The 14,136-nt window shown below is 39.3% G+C and overlaps 1 protein-coding gene across 1 annotated transcript; it reads left to right on the top strand.

Moving 5' to 3' along the window:
• The first annotated feature begins 4,621 nt into the window (after positions 1-4,621).
• LOC112192754 (protein PSK SIMULATOR 1) lies at positions 4,622-11,097 on the top strand. Its single transcript, XM_024332620.2, has 12 exons — positions 4,622-5,277; positions 5,378-5,682; positions 5,812-5,904; positions 5,998-6,088; positions 6,473-6,566; positions 7,099-7,196; positions 7,487-7,556; positions 8,177-8,280; positions 8,745-8,861; positions 9,931-10,007; positions 10,140-10,184; positions 10,276-11,097. The coding sequence occupies exons 1-12, from the start codon at positions 4,960-4,962 to the stop codon at positions 10,805-10,807; spliced, it is 1,944 nt and encodes a 647-aa protein (XP_024188388.1). The 5' UTR covers positions 4,622-4,959; the 3' UTR covers positions 10,808-11,097.
• The last annotated feature ends 3,039 nt before the right edge of the window (positions 11,098-14,136 follow it).

Raw genomic sequence — 14,136 nt, 5'->3', positions numbered from 1 at the left:
GAGTCAATTAATCTAGTGGACTGTACCTCACTACGATTTGGATCATTGAATCCTATACTATCACCAACAATGAAATGTGGGACACTGACTCATACAGGCTTTTGCATGACCGCCTATGGCACCGAGGTCGTGACATGATGATCCGTATTTTTTAAAGAACTCACACGAACATCCCTTCTTTCGAGTGAAAAATGGGAGAAAAATCCGCCACACTGCAAGGTGTCGGTTCTAGTATGCAGTCATTGCCTTCTGAAGTACCAGAAGCACTACCTCCCTCCCATTATGCCTCATTGACTATTTCAAAAGCACATCACTCGTTTTGCAAAGCCTGCTCTTTAGCAAAAACAGGATCGAGACCTTCTTATGCTAAAGATACAAAACAAAACATTCCATTCTTACAAAGGATACAAAGAGATGTCTGTGGACCTATCCATCCAGAATGCGGACCATTCAAGTACTTTATGGTTCTGGTGGATGCTTCGACAATCTAGTCACATGTCGTTTTCTTGTCCACAAGAAATGATGCAATACTCCTAGCACAGATTATACGTTTAAGGGCTCACCACCCTGACCACCCTATCAATTCTATAAGGCTTGATAATGCTGGAGAGTTTACATCAAAAGCATTTGATGATCATTGCATATCTATTTGGATCGATGTAGAGCATCCTGTACCCAATGTGCATACACAAAATGGTCTCGCAGAAGCCACCATCAAAAGGATACAGATGATGGCTAGGGCATTGGTTATGCGCACCAACCTGCCTATATCTGCATGGGGTTATGCATTATTGCACGCAGCTTTACTTATTCGTTTCAGACCCACAGCTAGCCAACCATTTTCTGCGTACCAGTTGGTAACTGGATATGAGCCTGACATTTCACACTTACGCATATTTGGTTGAGCAATATATGTGCCTATTGCGCCCCCACAGCGCACCAAAATGGGTCCTCAGAGACGATTAAGTATTTATGTTGGATACAAATCCCCAACAATTATCCGCTATTTGGAAACCTTGACAGGCGATCTCTTTACCGCTAAATTTGCGGACTGTCACTTTGATGAGACAGTCTTCCCGTCGTTAGGGGGAGATAGGAAAAAGGATTTTCCAAGGGAACGACAGGAATTGTCGTGGTTTGTCCCCACTCTGTCTCATTTTGATCCCCGCACTTCACAAAGTGAAAGTGAAGTGAAAAGAATAATCGATCTTCAGAACGTAGCAGATTCGATGCCTGATGCGTTTACTGATATCGTTAAAGTGACGAGATCACATATACCAGCTGCAAATGTGCCTGCAAGGTTAGAAGTCCCTAACAAGGGGCACGGTGCCACAGATAGAGGCACTGCAACCGCACTTAGTGGAGGTGTGGTTGAGGCCGTGGCTCCCCAAGGAAGAGGGGGAGGTCACTTGGTTCGATTGACACTCACCCAAGGAAGAAAAGGGTGAGTAAGGCACAAACCAATCATCAATGTATAGAATCCCTCTCATGAGATTGTCTCTGATTATAGTTATGTCCATGAATCAACACTGGAGGACGCTCCGATGTTAAAAATTATTCCAGAGAACAAAGAAATCTCAGAGGATTATGAGAGTGCGTATGAGTTGATAGAAAGATCTTCCATACACATTGATGATATATACTGTTGCTCAAGGAATCATAGAGCATGATGATATCGAACCACGCTCTATTGCAAAATGTCAACAAAGAGCAAATTGGCCTAAATGGAAAGAAGCAATCCAGACAGAATTAGATTCTCTGACAAAGAGACAAGTATTTGGTCCGGTAGTGCTAACCCCACCAAGTGTAAAGCCTGTAGGACATAAATGGACCTTTGTCAGAAAACGTAATGAGAAGAATGAAGTCTTGAGGTACAAGGCTCGCCTTGTGGCGCAAGGTTTCTCACAACGCCCTGGAATTGACTACGAGGAGACATACTTTCCAGTAATGGACGTTATAACGTCCCGCTACTTAGTTAGCTTAATAATTTCCAAAGGACTGGAAATGCAGCTCATGGATGTGGTTACTGCATATCTCTATGGGGATCTAGATTCAGAGATATATATATGAAAAGTGCCTGATGGCCTTGCATTACCCAAGTCAAGTGACTCTAAACCACAGATTGCGTTTGCAATTAAGTTGAAACGCTCACTTTACGGATTGAAACAATCCAGGCGGATGTGGTATACCCGTCTAAGTGACTACTTGATTGGAAATGGATATAAGAACGATGAAGTATGCCCCTGTGTATTCATAAAGAAAACAAGTTCCGGATTTGCAATTGTAGCTGTATATGTCAATGATATGAACATAATAGGTACTCTTGATGAAATAAGAGCAACCGCGAGCTACTTGAAATCCGAATTTGAGATGAAGGATCTTGGGAAAACTCGATTCTCTCTAGACCTTGAACTAGAACACCGAGTTTGTGGAATACTAATCCACCAGTCTGCGTATGTCCAAAAGTCAGGCGATATAACATGGACAAAGCGCATCCTGCTAGCACTCCCATGATCGGTCTAAATTTGGATGCAGGGAAAGATCCATTTCGTCCAAGGGAAGATGACGAAAAGGTGTTGGGAGCTGAAATTCCCTATCTAAGTGCAATAGGCGCATTATTGTACTTAGCCCAATTTACTCGACCAGACATTGCATTCTCAGTAAACTTGTTAGCTAGATTTAGCTCAGCGCCAACGCAGCGTCACTGGAATGGTATCAAGAACATCTTCGATACCTAAAAGGGACCATTGACTTGAGAATGTTCTTTCCCTATAGAGAGACAAGAGGGACCGCATATGGAACTGCAATCCCTAAAGGAAATGTTGATGGCGAAAGCGTCACTCACTACACTGAAACACCAAATGACGTTTGGTTGGTTTTGCTGATACTGGGTACCTCTATGACCCACATAAAGGTCGTTCCTAAAATAGTTATGTACTCACCATTGGGAACACGGCGATATCTTGGAGATCAACCAAGCAAACCCTTGCCGCTACCTCCTCGAACCACTCAGAGATCATTGCTCTACTTGAGATGGTTCGTGAGTGTATATGGTTAAGAGCTATCATCACACATATTCGAGGGACTAGTGGTTTGAGTTCTACCATTGAAGAGCCTACTTGCATTTATGAAGATAATGCAACTTGCATCGAACAGATGAAGCTAAAATATATCAAGGGGATAATACAAAAACACATATCGCCAAAGTTTTCCTACAATCAGCAACAACAGACCCTCCTCAAGATTCAAGTGAATCAAGTAAGGTCTGAGGAGAATGTGGCAGATTTGTTCACCAAATCATTGCCTAAGGCCACAGTTGAGAAACATGTGAAAAGCATAGGAATGCGAAGACTTTCCAAGCTCAATTGATTAATGTAAAGATCAGGGGGAGGTGTAGACGTCAGGGGGAGTCTAACACACACATGTCATTCTCAAATGTAAAAGGTGTGTTGTGCTCTTTTCCTTCGACCAAGGTGTATTTTTGTCCCACAAGGTTTTTATTGTCACTTGGCAAGGTTTTTAGTGAGGCAACAACTCATGCACCATTTCGTCTTTGACTTGGCACAAGGGGGAGTGTCAAAGGAAAAACACATTGTGTGCCTTCGTCAAAGCAACTGACGGAGAGGGAATCAAGCAATTACAAATCACAGCTCAATCAGCATTTAGTATCATCAATGTAATTGATATTTCCGTTGTAATCCTATCCTTATATAAAGGGGTTATGAAATGAAATGAGTAGACCAATTCCAATCTTAATTTTACTTTAACACTTTTGTTGTTCTCATCATAATTATTGTTTATGGAGGTCAATATTTTATTATATTTTTCATGCTTATTCTACTCAAAATAAAAATTATATTTATTAGAAATTGACTCTCAGTTAGGCCAAATGTGACTTAAACAATAGTTAAATTATTACTTTAAGAATTTCAGATTCTTAATGTATGTAATACACATTCATTTGAATAAAAAGACTCTTACATAGTTTCACTTTGTCCCGGTATGCACACTCTGTGTGCCTTGTCTGGCCTAGCGAGGCTATGAGCTATTTGCTTGATCAAATGGATGCAACCTCCTAGTGGCAGGATGAAATTGAGTGTCGCCAGATTTATTTCCATGCGGCAACATAGTGGGAAAGCTGTGCTATTTGTAATGATGCTTCTTCGTTATAGAGTTATCTTTCCGGTATGTCACCGCTATCTCAAAGCAAATAGAGTAGTCATTCGTGCACTATTTGCTAATTGGTGCTTGTTAGAGTATATAGATTTTGTGGAGAGTTTTGATATTATTTCAGAATGTTCTCTTTATGCTTATTGTAATTTGGGGTTCAGGCTTTACGTCCCTTCATTTGTATTATGTAATTTCATTAATTAATGCTTGAGGGTAGCCGCACCAGTCATTTAAAAAAAAAAAAAAAAATTCCTTCAATACTGTATTGAACTAATCTATTTCTATATCAAACTAAATTTAATAACCATTATCATAAAACTTTTTTATTCTTCTCGAAACTGAAAACTTTAACTTTGAAGTTAATAATGCGTTGAACAAATACAAGAGCGGGCATCTTGGAGGGGAGTCTTATTTTTGAAATATATAATGGAGCCACATGGGCGATTGCCAGATAGGAAAAAGGCCGGGGGAGCGGAACATTGGTCAGCGCGTAAAGTTTGAATATTGACCCATTCCCTTCTGTCCGCGAGTCTCCCAGAGCAAGCAGACGTCAGCCTTCCTCCCCCCGGCTGCGAACAAAACCAAACGAGTCTTCCCCTTCTCTCCACCAATCGCTATGCTCCTTCCCTATTTCATTATTATTATTCTTCCCTCCAACCACCCTTCACCCCTTACCCCACTTCTTCTTCTCCGATCGCAGCCGCCAAACCATCTCTGCTGCTACTTCATCTTCATCATCATCACCACTTGTTTTCCGATCAGCAATACTTGTAATTTCGCTTTGGCGCCATGGGAGGCCTTTGTTCCAAGAGCTCCCGCGCGGCGGTCAACGCTCCCTCCGCCGCCAACCCTTGGGCCGGCGACAATCGGCGCCAAGTCGTCGATGATTACAAACTGAGAAACTCCAAGAGGACCGCCACCGCCGCCGCCACTGAGGTGGCTCCGCCACCGGCCGTGGATATAAATACTACTCAGCAACAGCAGCAGCCTGCTAGATACTCCCACGACGGTCCTGCCCTTGTCTATGAAGGAGGAGCTGACACTACTGACGATTTCTACGATGGGATTCCCCGTTATAAATCCGGCTCTTTCAGGTCTAAGGCCAAGGTTCCTCTCTCTCTCTCTCTCTCTCTCTGCTTATGCTTATTCATCACACATAGCAAGTATTTTCGGATTTACGAAACTGTTTGATCAATAAATGTTGCAGGTTTCTGAGGTGGGATCACGTATAGGCAGAGGGGCGGTATCGGTGCTGGACACGCTTGGGAGCAGCATGACGAATTTGAATTCCGGCGCCGGCTTCAATTCAGCACCGCCGGCCAAGGGGAATGAGATTGCAATTATAGCATTCGAGATTGCAAACACTGTTGTTAAGGGTTACAATCTTATGCAATCTGTTTCGACCAGAAGTATTAAGAATCTGAAAGAAGTGGTGTTTCCTTCGGAAGGTGTGCAGTATTTAGTATCCACAGATACGGACGAGTTGATGAGGATTGTTGCAGCTGATAAAAGGTGGATAGTGAATCTAGTTGCAAAATACTTAACCACCTCATTTTGTTATGCAAATGAGCGAGCTTCGCATGTGTTTTATTTGTTTTCATGTTGAATCTCATTTGTTAAACTTCACTCTTGATTTGATAGGGAGGAGTTAAAGATTTTCTCGGGGGAGGTGGTTCGTTTTGGAAATCGATGTAAAGATCCTCAGTGGCACAACTTGGACAGATATTTTGAGAAGTATATATACTTTCCGGATTTTATACCTGGGGACATTTTTGTTTGTTTAAGAGATCATATTCTTACTCGGTGACATCTTATCTTATACTACAGAATCAGTAGAGAACTTATTCCTCAGAAGCATCTGAAGGATGAGGCCAGTTCGGTAATGCAGCAACTGATGACACTAGTCCAATATACTGCTGTAAGTATCATCTTATGGTACCAGAGATATAGAGCATTTTTATATATCCTTTTATGGGCTGACGAATATTTTTGTTTGATAATTATACTATCTATATACATCACTGAAAAAAAAAACAAAAAATTCAAGTTTTCATATTTTCTTTTCATTTGTTCATCTCATCTTTTCCTAGTAATTCAACACTAATTATCATCCTCACTTACTAATTTCGCTTTGAGTAATTTTCCATTTATATCCATAAACATAGAAGAAAGTGTGTTTTGGGAGCTTAAGGAAGTTTTCTTCCTATTTGTCCCACTCAAGTGCTGCATCCGACATTATTGAGCTTTTCTAACTGATCTGTTTTTCCAAAAGAGCAAGGCACTAATATTCTCTTGCCTACAGGAATTATACCATGAGTTCCATGCATTGGACCGATTTGAACAAGACTATGAACGTAAGCGGTTCGAGGAGAGTATTTCATCTTCCACTGACAGAGGTGATGAAATGCTATTCTTATTGTATAGAAAATGTTTGTACAAGTTGAATGTTAGCAGAACTAACTCAATGATATAAAGTATAGGATTGTTTCAAGTATTGATGGCCACTTCTAAAGGCATTGTGTACATAGTTAATAAAATGGCTAAAATACTGCAATAGCATAATGATGAAATCCTCGAAAGAATAAAACCAATCTAAGTTTAGCCTTGTACAATGCCTACAATTACCCATTATTAGTAGGGTTTTGAGCTGAAGCAAAAGCTCTCTCTAATCTCATACTTTCTTGTCTCCTAGTTCTCATATATTTCCAATGACTGTGTATTTGAGCAAATTATATAATCAATTCAATTTCTTTTCTTTGTGTTATGTGCAATATTTGATATTGAGATGAAACTTATACTGGAGCCTTGATCTGTAACATGCCATGTTATACTATGTATGTGCATGCGAAAGAATCATGATTTATGATCTGATGTGGAGTGTTACTTAACTGATTATATCACTTCTTTTTGTTTCTGTTCATCTCATAGGCGATACCCTTGGAATCATGAGGTCTGAACTAAAAAGCCAAAGGAAACTAGTTAAAAGTTTAAAGAAAAAGTCACTTTGGTCCAAAAGTATGGAAGAGGTAATTGTATGCATTTCATTGAGTTGCTGATCGGTTTTCCATGACCTGTTTTTTCTAGACGTTTATTATCTCCTGCTTTTGTATTGCACACATATATGTTATTCTCCAGTAGTAACAAAATCTTGGACCATTGAAAATTCTGGTTGTTTGAAATTTTAAGTATTAAGTTAACTTCACACTGTATAGGACATGATCTATTTAGTTCCCAAAGTTCAGTGTCTGCTTTATAAACAAGTAATGGCATACTAGTTACTGTTTTAATTTGTAACATTTGATGTTTTGGAATGCAGGTGATGGAAAAGCTTGTTGAAATAGTTCACTTTTTATATCTAGAGATACATGCTGCCTTTGGTAGTGCTGGTATGTATGTTTCAGGTCCAAACTGCCAATAGTACATGTGACAATTTGATCTTTGAACAGCATATCGTTTCAGGCTTCAATACATGATTAGTAATTTTATCAAGAGATAATCTTGATCACGATGATCCATAAAACATAGTTTTATATGTAACAATGGCTACTTCTGTGTAGTCCCAATTAAGTATTAGCTTTTGTGTTATAATATATTGTTTTTAAGTTCTGAAAAATTTGTATGTTTGTTGTAAACTTGAAAAGAACACATATCACTCAACTTTTATATGATACTCAGTTGGAATGGTTTCTGAATCCCACATCGCTCACCTTTTATAGCAATCATAGTCCCCATCCCTCTAAAACAATAGCTTTCAAGGGTGCAATCACTACTTGAGCCTCTGAGTAGGACCTGAGTATTTTATGGGCACCATTTCCACAAAATTTAGAACCAATGTTTTGCCCTCACCTAGAGTCTCCAAATACTCTGTGTAAAGCTATTTTGTTCAACCTTGTTTTGTTGCGACTGATAGTCATTGCAAAGAATTAAACACTATCTTCTTTGACTTTGGTCTGTAATTCCTTTTCTGGGAAAAATGACAATGATGCTTCTTCATTGGCATATGCAGAGGGTCAGAAAACCGTGGAGGGAGCTACGAATAAACATCAAAAGTTGGGACCTGCTGGACTTTCTTTACATTATGCAAATATCGTTCTTCAAATCGATACTCTTGTGAGTTATTATTCTCTGCTATGCATCTTACATGATTTCTAACTGGTACTGCAGGCATCTTATGAATGAAACTGAAAGGACGTTTCTCATTATCCTTTTCAGTACTAGCAAATAGTTTCATACTCTCCTTACTGTCTTAATGCTGCACGCTTTGGTTCATTTTAACCCCAGATGTAACACACACACACACATATATATATATATATATATATTTATGATTAAACTAATAATGTGGAGTTGAGTTATTTGATTTGTCCCTTGTATCACATAATTTTTTCATTTTTTTTAATGAAAAGCTAAATCAATTGCACAATTCACCTAGTGGGTTGTAATTTGTCTAATTGTATAATTTAAATAAATATCAGCTAACAATTAAACTGTATTAGTCTTCGCTCTTATGCATCTTCCATATACCAATAATCTTCCTCTCAAGCTTTTTGCTGAGTCTGCTTTGTTGCATTTAGGTAGTCCGGTCAAGTGCTCCGCCTCCAACTACAAGAGATACATTATACCAGAGCTTGCCGCCTAATATAAAATCGTCTTTACGCTCCAAATTACACTCTTTCCATATTAAAGAAGAGGTATTATCTCATCTCTCTCGTCTATTATATATATAGACACAAACACACAGGGCCCTTCTAGTGAGGGATCCCTTTTTTGGCTATTATAAGGGATAGCTTATTAGACCCACTTTTCCAGCACATATCCACATCTCCACCGTTCAATTTTTAGGTCTATCTGAGTATATCACCTCTGCAAATTTCAGCCAAATTGATAATCATTAAGGTATTCAAAACTGTGATTTAAAATTATAAACATGAACGGTTCAGGTTGGACAGATTTGGTTCATCCATTGATTTAAACTCGTTCGATACCTTAATGATCATTAAGTTGGCTGAAAATTTGCAGATTTGATCTATACATTAGGACTGAAAAACTGAACGGTCGAGATGTTAAAATGCGGTCAAAAGTTGGGTCCCACAAGGAATCCCTCAGTGGAAGGGCCCTATATATGTATAATGTATAGGAGTCCCCTTGTAAAGAAGGATCCCTATTTCTACCACAAAATTGTCCAAGGATATGAACCGATCCCTCAATGCTATAACAATCCAAAGCATCCATGTATTAGGTCCTCATTCAAGGATGACCTCTGGCAAATGAAATCGGCCAATTGGAAACCATTTAGTCATCTACTTATCTTCTCATAACAGATCAAAGTATCGAACAATTAGACAGACATAATGTTCTTGATGAATATTAAAATGATGATAATCAAATGGTGTAATGATTTAGGATTGGTTTATGAAAGATGATTATCAAATGGGAACTTCAAAAATGCATGGTTCATTTTATTTCATCATGTCATGAGCTGTGCTTCACCAGTATGATGCTTATTTTTATTTTTTATTTTTTGAGGCGTCCCTTTTAAGAACAGGACTCTCTATATAGACACTCTTTCCTTGAAGGGATCCATTTTTAAAGAAAGTAATGCATCACATTGTTGCAGACACACAATGCAATTCAGAGTTTGAATAATAGAAGAACTGATATTTATAACCAGGCTTTCTTTTTCTGTTTTGGCAAGTCAGTAGCTGATAATTGTTTGAACTTTGAAGTAGCTTTTTTTACCTTCTAAATTGTTTCCTGCAGCTCACTATCACAGAAATCAAAGCTGAGATGGAGAAAACTCTACACTGGCTTGTTCCAATGGCTGCAAACACAGCCAAGTAAGATGGCCAGCTGTTCTGCAAAGCAGATATTTTTCTCAAGCGTTTGTGAGATACATTTGTAGCTTTTTATTGCTACACCTCGTTACTGATTCATCATTTTGTTTCTTTGGTTCCATAATCTTTTAACAGAGATCACCATGGTTTTGGGTGGGTAGGTGAGTGGGCGAGTACTGGGTAAGTAACAATGTACTGTTTCTTTTCACTGTCCTCTACCATGTTTTCTTTTCATGTTTGGGTTTCTTAGTCTACCATTCCTTTTATGTAGCTCTGAGACGAACCGTAAACCAGCTCCACAGACTGAGGTGATTCGGATAGAGACATTCCATCATGCAAATAGGGAAAAAACAGAAGCCTGTGTACTCAAACTAGTATTGTGGCTTCATTATTTGGTCTCTCAAAGTAAGCCTGCATCCACAAGTGTGGGTATGCGGTCACCTGTTAAGTCCATAGCTACCAAAACCCTCCCAAAGACAAATGATCAGATCAAGGACATTCCCCCCTCAACCATGCTAACAACTGATGACCAGGAGATGCTGCAGGATGTCAGTAAGAGAAGACGGGTTCCCGGAATTAGTAAAAGTCAGGACTTTGACAACGCAAACTCTAGTTTGGGAAACCGGAGCAGATTGAACAAGAGTAACAGCTATACATCTGGGGAAGAAACCAAGAAATTGTTACCTTTCAGTAGGCTCTCTTCTGGGGTTCCTGTCATTGATTTTGGTATAGATAAGGAAAAAGCCTTGGATGTCATAGATAGAGTGGACACACAGAGAGATCATCATCATCCAAGGGAGTAAAGTATCTAGGGATGCTTTGACATTGACTAGTGTGATGTATGAGTGTAATTACTACTCCCACGAGAAATTTACTGTGCATATTTTCACTATGGGTAGAGCCACTTTTAGTTGCAACTGTCCTGAACGGGTATATAGAGGGGGTAAGTTTGCGGACAGTACAACTCGTTTGTTTATTGCAAGTTTTTGTGTTTTGGTTTATTATTTTCTCATGAAGCTCATTTTAAGTTCCACTAATTCCACGTAACTGATGAAAATGAATGGCCTTCTCAATGCCAAAGAGCATTATGTTATGCGGCCTTTTTCTTTTTTTCTTTGGTCTGAGAGCACTATGTTATGCTGATAGGTTCAATGTTAAAGCAGCTTTGTTTGGGAAAAGTGTAGAATTATTGAATGGCATTTGTGGATTATATTTTCTTGTATGACATAATACGGCACTTTGAAAATCACAACACACAATTATGGGAAGACGAATATATATATATATATATATATATATATATATATATACACATACACACACACACACACATATATAATTTTTCTCAGGTGCGGACGTCCGTACCGAATTTTCGGTACGGATTTCCTGTTTTCGACCACTTTTCGGTCACATTTTTACTTAACCGTTCCGTTTTTAGGTCCTAGTGTATAGATCACCTCTACAAAATTTCAGCCAATTTAGTGATCGTTAAGGCATCCAAAACTGCATTTTATACGAATGGACCGAATCTGTCGAACCGGAACCGTTCGTATTTATAATGGTAAATTGCAGTTTTGGATGCCTTAACGATCACCAAATTGGCTGAAATTTTGTAGAGGTGATCCGTACACTAGGACCTAAAAACTGAACGGTTAAGATGTAAAAATGTGGCCGGAAAGTGGTCGAAAACAGGAAATCCGTACCTTTCGCTCGGTACGGACGTCCGCACCTGAGACGGACTGTGTGTATACACACACACACATACATATTTTATTTACAGCGGAGCTCCGCTTTGAAATTAACGTGTGAAGTTAGAGTTTTTGGTCACTTTTCGGTCGCATATCCACATCTTGACTGTTCAGTTTTTAGGTACTACTGTATAGATCATCTCTGCAAATTTTCAGCCAAATTGATGATCGTTAAGGTATCTAACTCGCTTAAACCAATGAACGGACTGAATCTGTCAACCTAAACCATACTAGCTTTAAGGCAGTTATCGATGGCTTAACGATCATCATTTTGGCTGAAAATTTACAGAGATGATCTATACACTAGTACCTAAAAACTGAACGGTCGAGATGTGGATATGTGACCGAAAAGTGACCAAAAACTCAAACTTCACACATTAATTTCAAAGCGCGCTCTTGATAGGATATGTGTGTGTGTGTGTCTATATATATATTGGGGGCCCTCTACTGAGGGATTTACTTATTTTTAGCCATTTTTAGAAATCGGTTATTAAACAAACTTTTTAATCACATATTAATATCTTAACTGTTTAGTTTTTAAGACTATGAGTAGATCATTTCTGTAAATTTCCAACCAAATTGATAATCGTTAAGAGCATGTTTAACAGACTCTTTATCTTGACTTCTTAGCTATTTTAGAGAGTATGTTTAGCGAAAATGGCAAACCGTAATCTCTCTCTAAGAGCACTCCTCTTCATGCTCACCCTAACACTGTTCCCCTGGGGCGGTGCCAAGCACAGTGGTTCTGGCCGTGTTGAACCTCAAGGACGACTCCGTCCACTCTTAACAAAGGAAAGCGAATCTAACTTTGAGTATGGACCGCTCTATTTTTCCCGATCTCTTGATCTTTCTTTTCGAATTGGGGTTGACAGCGATGACCCAGGGCCGCTGGAAGTTTGGGCAAGAACGATCGAGGAGGGGACATGCAACGGAGACTCACGAAGGCGGGGCAAAATTTTTGCAGCTTTGCTCATAAGGACGGCAATAGCAGACCGTCTATGGATGGTAACGACCAGCAATTTTCTGCTCAACGGCGACCTGCAATTGGGGTGGTGGTGTATTGGGTGGTGGCCTGATTGGTGGCGGCCCGATCTCCATCTGTCTTGGTATGACGGCACTATACCGTCGTTGTCTAAGGCTCGAATGGGCGGCAGAGTTGGGATGGAGCTGCTGGCAGGGGTGATGTCCGACGAAGCTTGATCGAAGCGGCCTGAGATGGCAAAGGTGATGGAGACAAGTTGCTCGATCTGGGTGTCCAAATCAGTTTCGATAATGGTTGCCCAGTACTATCAGATGGTTAGGCTAGTCTTTGGCAGTGTGATGGGTGGCGTGATTTCCTGCGACGGTGATGCCAGGGACTGTGGCAGCGGCGCTGATGCCTTCGTGAAATTGGGCTTTGCCCCAATTGGGCTAGGTCAAACTATAAGGCCTAAGCTTATGTTTCTTGGGACTGGGCTCATCATTGCTATTATGGGCCAGACAAGGAAAATGCAAAGAGAAAGTGATGGGCTTGGGCTCTACTATGGGGCCCACTTCACTCTACTGCTAGGTCAAATCTCCCTAGGGTTCGAGAAGTGTTTGTGCTCGACAGAACCCCTAAGCCCTAATTTGAAGGGCAAGGATAAAATATAGGTAGGTGTGGTAGGGGCCTATATATCATGTCTTACAATCTCCATAGTTTATAGGCTCACTTAAATAAGTGAGCGGTTAGTTTGAATATAGATGGTCTATCTTAGGGCTGCCACTTGATTTGGTAATTACCAAACCGACCAAATACCAACCGATGTTTTAGGTTTGGTAAACCGACTTTTTGGTAACCGAAACCGATAAAACCGAAATCGAAAATTACCAAAAAAGTTGGTTTGGTTTTGGTAAATACCGAATCTACCGATTATCTAAATATTAGATTTATATACTACAATTTTCAATACACATACATGTATTTTAAGAAATAAACATAAAAACTTTTGTAATAGTATGAACATTACTACATATACTACATTAATAGTACATGTATTTTAAGTAACCTAGTCAAAGATGGTTAAATAACCTAGTTTTATTGAAAATTGCTAGAACTTGATGTCATATATACAAAAGAAAGCTATAATTAGTAGATGAATACAACGTTTATGACTATAAAATTCAAAAACCTAGTTTTGTTTATTCTAATTTATATTATAAAGAATTAGTTATTCTAAAGTTGGTAATACCGAAAACCGAAATACCGAATTTGGTAGATATAATTAAAAACCAAAAATTTTGGTCTGTAATTGGTAGCTCAGTTTTGAAACCGAAAGCTTTGGTTTTGAAGTTGGTAATACCTATAACCGATTCGAACCGACCGAGTGACAGCCCTAGTCTATCTCCTATATATCACAGTAGTT

Source organism: Rosa chinensis, chromosome 3, assembly GCF_002994745.2.
Source record: "Rosa chinensis cultivar Old Blush chromosome 3, RchiOBHm-V2, whole genome shotgun sequence".
Taxonomy (NCBI): Eukaryota; Viridiplantae; Streptophyta; class Magnoliopsida; order Rosales; family Rosaceae; genus Rosa; species Rosa chinensis.
Note: the sequence above shows the minus strand (reverse complement) of the source record. Positions and strands in the feature narration are given on the sequence as shown.